Source organism: Microcebus murinus, chromosome 10 (assembly GCF_040939455.1).
Source record: "Microcebus murinus isolate Inina chromosome 10, M.murinus_Inina_mat1.0, whole genome shotgun sequence".
NCBI lineage: Eukaryota > Metazoa > Chordata > Mammalia > Primates > Cheirogaleidae > Microcebus > Microcebus murinus.
Window position 1 is genome coordinate 62,177,437 of NC_134113.1, and position 8,354 is coordinate 62,185,790.

The 8,354-nt window shown below is 49.7% G+C and overlaps 1 protein-coding gene across 6 annotated transcripts in view; it reads left to right on the forward strand.

Annotated features, from left to right (window-relative positions):
* Positions 1 to 8,095, forward strand: part of OS9 (OS9 endoplasmic reticulum lectin) — a 34,304-nt gene extending 26,209 nt beyond the window's left edge. For 2 of the 6 annotated variants that reach the window (XM_076007439.1, XM_076007442.1), the window contains exons 6-15: positions 2,230 to 2,440; positions 2,560 to 2,664; positions 2,883 to 2,983; positions 3,184 to 3,247; positions 4,246 to 4,334; positions 4,570 to 4,845; positions 5,127 to 5,316; positions 6,242 to 6,406; positions 6,549 to 6,661; positions 7,315 to 8,095. In XM_076007439.1, the coding sequence (XP_075863554.1) occupies positions 2,230 to 2,440; positions 2,560 to 2,664; positions 2,883 to 2,983; positions 3,184 to 3,247; positions 4,246 to 4,334; positions 4,570 to 4,845; positions 5,127 to 5,316; positions 6,242 to 6,406; positions 6,549 to 6,661; positions 7,315 to 7,440 (1,440 nt within the window). In that variant the 3' untranslated portion in view covers positions 7,441 to 8,095. The remainder of the gene's footprint in view (positions 1 to 2,229; positions 2,441 to 2,559; positions 2,665 to 2,882; positions 2,984 to 3,183; positions 3,248 to 4,245; positions 4,335 to 4,569; positions 4,846 to 5,126; positions 5,317 to 6,241; positions 6,407 to 6,548; positions 6,662 to 7,314) is intronic. The other 4 variants (XM_076007441.1, XM_076007440.1, XM_076007443.1 and 1 more) reach the window with 4 other exon arrangements.
* The last annotated feature ends 259 nt before the right edge of the window (positions 8,096 to 8,354 follow it).

Sequence of the window (8,354 nt, forward strand, 5' to 3'; positions counted from 1 at the left end):
TGGACTACTTTAGTGAAGTCTCTTTCCTCTGCACTATGAAGTCTCTGGTGTCTCTCCTCTGAGGGCACAGTTGGGGCTGTGCACGAAGTCACCCTAGATGACAGTGGTTTCAGCAGAGCTTTTTTTGACTGTTTCTTTTGCTAATCTGTTAAACTGTCTGCCTCTGTTGGTGTGACACGAGGCTGTTAGGCACCACTAATTGCCTGCTGACTGCTTTATCATTTCTGACGTGCGGGGCGTAAGTTGTTCCATAGTCTGATCCAAGTAAATGTGGACCCCTTTGTAGAGGTAGTTTTTGAGGCAAATATTTTAGGTTTCTTCTGATCTAGGAGGGCTCATAGTTGCTATCTTTCCTTTGTTCTCCCTGTTAAACTAGCTGACCCTAAGGTTTAGCTTGTTGTACTAATGGAGCAACCAGCCTCCTATGAATTGCTTCCTACCAAAATCTCCATTTTTTTGAGAGTGCCCTTAGGTGCAAACTTGCCCATACTGTGTGTCATATAAAGTTAGCTCATTTGGAGAGAGTTTTGGAGCTTTCTTCTTATAGACTGTCTCTCCCCCAGAGAGGCAGTCTCTCCCTATGAGACTTTGTGTCTCCCTGTGAGACCCTGCTCTGGAGCTGGTGTCAGTGACAGTGGTTTGCTTCTCCTGGAGCGACATTCCTGCTTTATGAGCAGGTCGCTGGGCAGGGATGATAGCCTCCAGTCTTCTCAGTTTGCATCTCCTTTTGTGAAACCTCCACCCCATGAGCAAGCTCAGGCGAGGTCAATCAGGGTCTCAAATATGCTTGTCCTATGCACTGGAAGTAAGCCTCTGCCTGAAGAGTGGGTTTGGGTGGGATAAGGGAGCCCTGTTCTCTTGACTATATTTTCCAGAAATTTAGTCTTTACACCTTGGAGCTGGGGAGGGGTTGAAAAATACTGATTGCCTGCTGCTCCCAGTAAAATACTATATCCTGTGACTGGATGTTGAGGGATTAGGAAGCTCCTCCTCAGTTTTTTGTTTGTTTGTTTGTTTGTTTTTGACCACATTCACTTGGAGTGGAGCTTCTGTCAAATTGAGCTATAGTGGGGATTGGGGAGTGGTGGGCATAGAGTGAGGGAGCAGGTCATAACTCAAGTGCCACAAACTCTCACTGTTCAAGATTTAGTAGATTTTCTTAAATAAACTTTTCTTCATTTGTTGTATGTCTTTAGGAAAATTTCCAAAGAGTTTAATTTTTTTTTTTTTTTTTTTTTTTAGATTTCCACCAGTTATAGAGTTTGACCAGAGAGTGGGTCTGCAAAGTCCCTAATGCTGCCATTTCAGAAGCAGGACCATTCTTTCTTTTACTTTTAGTAGTTACTTTAGAAATTACAATGGTGGGCCAGGTACAATGGCTCACTGTGAGACCCTATCTCTACAAGAAATAAAAAAATTAGTTGGGCATGGTGGTGCATGACTATAGTCCCAGCTACTCAGAGACTGAGGCAGGAGGATTGCTTGAGCCAAGGAGTTGGAGGCTGCAGTGAGCTATGATTACACCACTGCACTCTAGCCTGGGTAACAGAGCGACACCCTGTCTCAAAGAAAAAGAGATTATAATGGTGAATGCTTAATTTATTAAAGGGCAACATTAATCAGTATCTATACTCTTTTTGAATGACATAAGGATGTTAGAACTGCCTAAAGTCTTTAGCACATGCACATATTTAAAATATATATATATATATACACACACACATATATACATAAAAAATAACATATATAAAGTAAATATAAGTATATATGTATGGCACATTTATATAAAGCAAGAATGTGAGACAAAAATTATCTGGTTACCTATAGTTGAACTGCCTGAATTCAATTCCTATTTTTGCCACTTATCAGCTGGTCAGCCTGAACAAGTGCCTGCATCAAACCTGAGTTTCTTTTTTTTTTTTTCTATTTCTAGTAGAGATGGGGTCTCACTCTTGCTCAGTCTGGTCTCGAACTCTTGAGATCAAGTGATCCTCCTGCCTTGGCCTCCCGGAGTGCTAGGATTACAGGCTTGAGCCACAAAGTTTAGATACCAATAACTTCCCTCACTGGGTTTTTGTGATAATTGAGCTAAAGTATGTAAATTGCCACAGATACAATGTATGCACAGTGCCTGAACATAATAAATGCTTAATAAAAGATAGCTGCTCTAAGAACTAAAACTAACTATTGGTGGTAATTACAACATATCCTCCTGTTCTTTCCTGGCAGTTCCTCTGTGACGAGGGTGCAGGTATTTCTGGGGACTACATTGATCGTGTGGATGAGCCCTTGTCCTGCTCTTACGTGCTGACCATTCGGACTTCTCGGCTCTGCCCCCACCCTCTCCTTCGTCCCCCAGCCAGTGCCACTCCCCAGGCCATTCTCTGTCACCCTTCCCTGCAGCCTGAGGAGTACATGGCCTACATTCAGAGACAAGCTGGTGCGTAATTAGAAGAGGAGGACAGGAAGAAGGATGTGGGGAGGGGCAGGCAGAAGATGAACTAGCGAGTGAATAGCCCAGAGGGATGTGTTCTTAGCCTGCTTTCTTGTCGTTTTCAGTAGACTCAAAGCAGTATGGAGATAAAGTCATAGAGGAGCTGCAAGATCTGGACCCCCAGATGTGGAGTGAGACCAAGTCTGGGGCAGTACCCCCAAAGAGAACAGGTAGGACCTTGTTTCATCTGTGCCATGAAACTTGTCTCTATTTCTTCCCTTCCCCTGATCTGATTGTCCCGTACAGGGGAAGGGAAGAATGGGGTGGGGTAGAGGAGTGTCATAGACCCTAATCCCATGGTAGTAGAGGAAGGGAATGTACCCCACCCTATTTGCTCCTTTCCATTTCTCCCCTCCTTTCAGATCTCTCCCTGTGCTCTGTACCCCAGGTGCAAGCCCAAGCAAGGATGATAGTAAGGAATCAGATTTCTGGAAGATGCTTCATGAGCCAGAGGACCAGGCCACAGGGAGAGAGGAGGTGCAGGCTGAGGTGAGAACCAGCGTCCCACCTGCTTCTCTGATGAGGCTGCACCTGGACTTTGGGATGGGGAGGGTCACTGGAGCTTAGGTCATTATGAGGTGACCTCCATCAATGTGGGGATGCAAGGATATCCCCAGAACCATTGCCTTAAGAGTATGGTGGGCATCAACAAGCTGTCATACTTGACTCTGGTCTTTTCTCCTCATCAGGAGCAGGACCAGGACCAGGACCAGAACCCTGAGGCAGCAGATCCAGCTCCAGATTCTCCCAATGGTGAGGCCACCCTCCACATCTCCTTCACTGAGTGTGTTTTAGGATTGGCAGGGGTAGGGTGGAGGGTAGAGCTAAACACTGGGAGGGAAGTTGGGCAGCCAGGCCAGCAGTGAATTCATTTTTACAGGAGTTAATGTTCTCTGTAGACAATAATACTATTTTAGGGAGGTAGCAGAACACACTGGCTCCACCACTTGCTGACTTTGTTATAATTGCACTTAACTTCAATTTCCTTACTCATGTGAGTAATAACCCCTACCTAGAGGGTTATGAGATTAAATGAGAATGAATCTATAATTCATAGCAGAATGCCTGACACTGAGTAGACAATGAATGGTTAATATTTGTAGGAAGAGGAGAACTGGATCCAGGGAAGAAGAGCCTGTGGCCCCACAATCTCCTCTGTTGTCCAAAAAATGAGAGTGATTGCCAGAAGGGCCTCAGAAGTGCATGGAAGAGCAGGGGGGCTTAGCTTGAATAGCATCCCTCTCTCCCACCTGCATGTCCACCTTAGGACAGTGCTCTGTAGGAGTATTCTTGCCTCTGTCTCACTCACCAGCTCCAAGAAGCAGGGACCATGTCCTTCCTTGGTCTCTCATTGCCTCTCCTTAGGAATCAAAAGAGAATTTTTTTTTTGAGACAGAGTCTCGCTTTGTTGCCCAGGCTAGAGTGAGTGCTGTGGCATTAGCCTAGTTCACAGCAACCTCAAACTCTTGGGCTCAAGCAATCCTTCTGCCTCAGCCTCCTGAGTAGCTGGGACTACAGGCATGTGCCACCATGCCCGGCTAATTTTTTATATATATATTAGTTGGCCAATTAATTTCTTTCTATTTATAGTAGAGAGGGGGTCTCACTCTTGCTCAGGCTGGTTTCGAACTCCTGACCTTGAGCAATCCTCCCACCTCGGCCTTCCAGAATGCTAGGATTACAAGCATGAGCCACCATGCCCAGCCAAAAGAGAATTTAGAACACAATAGGTCCATAATTATTCATTTCAGATTTTCAGAACAACGTGCAGGTCAAGGTCATTCGGAGTCCTGCAGATTTGATTCGATTGATAGAGGAGCTGAAAGGTGGAACCAAAAAGGTATGGGCCCAGTTCAAGGGAGGGGTGGAAACTGCCCCCCAGCTGGCAGCATTTGTAACACCACTCTGACCTGGCCCTGACTTAGGCCCAATAGAGGTGACTCCCCTTCCATCGCTCCTCCTGAGTCCCCCTGCTACCACACACCTCTGCTACTGTTCTGTCTGTCCCCACCATGTGTCTCTGCTGAAACCCTAACTGTCTACCTCTTTCTCCCCAATAACCCCCACCCAACCAGGGGAAGCCAAGTGCAGATCAGGAGCAGCCTGCAGAGGATGCTGCAGAAGTCCCTCAGAGGGAACCAGAGGCGAAGGAAAAGGGTGACGCAGAGCAACAGAGTGAGGCAGAAGAAGAGGACGACGATGAGGATGAAGATGAAGATGAGGATGAACGGCAGTTACTGGGAGAATTTGAGAAGGAACTGGAAGGGATACTGCTCCCGTCAGACCGAGACCGGCTCCGTTCAGAGGTGAAGGCTGGCATGGAGCGGGAGCTGGAGAACATCATCCAGGAGGCAAGCCCAGCATTTACGCCCACCGCTCCCACAGCTGCTGCTGCTGCAGGCAGGACGGCCAAGGGGCTAAAGGAGAACAAAGGGGGGTGGCCAGCATGGCCTGGGCATGGGACAGGGCACTCCAAGATGGTAGTTGCTTCCCTACTTAAGAGAGGGCTGGAGGGGAAGGGGGTTCAGAGAGAGGAATGGGACTTAAATATTAGACTCTCCTCTAAGCATGGCCCACTAGCCTTCCCTACTCCCCAGACCCTTGACCCTGTGCCCCCTCTTGGGTATTCCAGACAGAGAAGGAGCTGGACCCAGACGGGCTGAAGAAGGAGTCGGAGCGTGATCGGGCAATGCTGGCTCTGACTTCCACTCTCAACAAACTCATCAAAAGGCTGGAGGAAAAACAGAGTCCAGAGGTGGTGAAGAAACACAAGAAAAGGAGAGTTGTCCCCAAAAAGCCTCCCCCATCGCCCCAACCTACAGGTGAGAGCATCAAACAAGGAGGAGCAGCCAGTCAGCTGTCTTCACCGCTCAGTTGGTCTTGTTCCTAGAGGGCACCACGTCCTTCCCCTGCTGAGAGTACACATCCTCTGTCCTCTCTCTGAGCACCGTTCTCACTGTTGCCTTCTTCCCACCATCTTCATCCCTCGGCATGGTTCCCTCTTACTCATCCTTTTGTAAAGCAGCTTTTAGAGCATGTCTGTCTTGTTTCCTGCTTTGCTCCCGCACACCTGGTGCCTAGCACTCTGCCAGGCACATAGTGGGTGATCAGCAGATACTAACTGAACGACTATGAGCCTGTATGCTGAAAACTACACATCTGTGATGATGCCAACAATTAGGACTTTGCACCTGGAGAGGCCCCAGCTATTGGTATATGAATAGGCAAGCCCAGGTGCACATGAGCCAATAGCCTGGATAGATTCTATTCCTTCTTGCACCTCTTTTTGTCCATTCCATGGGGTTCTGTGGGTGTGGAGATCAGACATTCCAAATGGAATGTTCCAGTGTCCAACCTTCCATGTCTCTCTTTCTCCTTCTCTAAACATTGAAATGTCTTTGAACTACCAACACGTGGAGGACTAGACCACAGTTTTCTAACCCGCTTCTTAAAACTTCTTTGTTGGTGCAGGTGTCCTGACTTTTGTTTCAGAAAACACATGTTTTCCTGTAGGTGATGGGCAGAATTATTGGGTAGGGGGAGAAGAAAGGCTGCAGTTGGTGGAGGGAGCGCTACAGACTGCGATTAGAAGGGGGGGTGCAAATTTTTTTGAGCCCTGGCTCATATACGTGTGAGATGGAATAGCTGCCAAAGAAATTGATGGCTGAGGGAGAGGTGACCACTACGGCCCCTAACCCTGGAGTCACAGCTGTGCTTTGTGTCTCCCTATGTGTCTCCCCCTCTAAGAGGAGGATCCTGAGCACAGAGTCCGGGTCCGGGTCACCAAGCTCCGTCACGGAGGCCCCAATCAGGATCTGACTGTCCTCGAGATGAAACGGGAAAACCCACAGCTGAAACAAATCGAGGGGCTGGTGAAGGAGCTGCTGGAGAGGGAGGGACTCACAGCTGAAGGTGGGCCCTGGAGGGCGCTGGACTCAGCGCTGTTGGAAGGGCGTGCCACCCGCAGTGGAGGGGCTGGGGATCTGGGGGCAAGGGGCCTGCCCTGAGGCTCCCAGCCATCCTATCCTCTCACTGCCACACTGCTCCTTTCCAGGGAAGATTGAGATCAAAATTGTCCGGCCAGGGGCTGAAGGGACTGAAGAAGATGCACGTTGGCTGACTGACGAGGACACAAAAAGCCTCAAGGAGATCTTCTTCAATATCTTGGTGAGAGGCCTCCTCTCTACCCAGTCCTGGCCCTCCAGCCTTCCCGCTCCCAGCCCGCTGAGGTATCCTGAGCATGGTGTGAAAGGAGGCACACAGCCACGTTCTAGCCTTGCCAGCGGCTGAGCTTTAGTTTACTCTTTTTTGAGACAGAGTCTCACTCTTGCCAGGGCTAGAGTGCCGTGGTGTCAGCCTAGCTCACAGCAACCTCAAACTCCTGGGCTAAAGCGATTCTCCTGCCTCCTGAGTAGCTGGGACTACAGGCATGTGCCACCATGCCCAGCTAATTTTTTTATATATATATATTTTAGCTGGCCAATTAATTTCTTTCTATTTTTAGTAGAGATGAGGTCTCGCTTTTGTTCCGGCTGGTCTTGAACTCCTGGGCTTAAATGATCTACCCGCCTCGGCCTCCTAGAGTGCTAGGATGACAGGCGTGAGCCATGGTGCCAGGCCTTCAGTTTACTCTTCTGGAAGCCGAGGCCAGGGTTCTGGTGGCTCAGTGTGCTGCCCCTCAGGCAGAGCCCTACCCCCATCACCTGCCCCTCCCCCCCACCCTGGCTGCTCCCAGTCCCAGGGCTTCCCTGGAACCTCAAGTACCCACTGCTTCCCTTGGCTTGACAGCGACTCCAGCCCACCCTACCCTCTCCCCGCAGGTGCAGGGAGCTGAAGAGGCCCAGAAAGAGCGCCAGCGGCAGAAGGAGCTGGAGAGCAATTACCGCAGGGTGTGGGGCTCTCAAGGCGGGGAGGGCACGGGGGACCTGGATGAGTTTGACTTCTGAGACCTCCACTGCAATTCGCCCTCCAAGGAGTCCAGAGTCTTCCTAAACTGGCCTGCCTGCTCCCCACCTCACCACCCCTAGGACCCCTGAAGGCAAACAGCAGGGCAGAGCTGAGCTGTGGACCGGGTGGCCCCAGCTCTGGGGGTGTGGAGGGCCATGGAGTGAGTGCTGCTGCCCTCCAGCCTCACCAGGCCTGGGAGTTTTGCTCTCCTGGGCTCTTCCCCAGTCCCCTTGCTTTCCTCATTGGCTTTTCCTGTTGTCATCCCCGAACCTAACGATAGGATAGGATTCTTTCCTTCTGCCCACCTAGAGATTCAGTCAGGTCTTTTGAGTGGAGTAGGCTAGAGAGAGCACGGACAGCAGGGCAGTTTGGCAGGCCCTCAGAAAGCAGATGCCGTCTCTTCCTGTCCCCATTGCTGTGTGGAGTCACTTTACCCCTTTCCCTGGATTGCCTTGGGATTTTCTTCTCCCTTTCCATGTCCATACTGTCCCCTACAATCTGTGCTTCTCAGTTGAGAAGCTTTCACCTCTGTTGCTGAGGAAATGGGGGAATGTTGCCCATCACCTCCAACACTATCCCAGCGAAAAGGGTGGGGTACAGAACCCACCAAGTTATTGAACAATCACGTTTCAAAATAAAGAACTGGACCATCAATCCATCAGCCTTTTTTGGTGGGGAGCGTAGGTCAGGTGGGGACTCAAGCAGGGAGGAGGCTTGGTATTCTTTTCAGGGTGGAGGGCACATTCTCCCATCTTGTTCCTTGATTCATACCTGCCAGGTGTTATCAGTGGGGGACGGGCAATACAGGAGAGACCAGGATAGCTAAGCAAAGCCAACTAGCCTGGCGAGGATTGAAAGAGACACTTGCAGTACTATCATCCCTCCTTTTCCTCATCTCTCTGCTTCTGTTCCT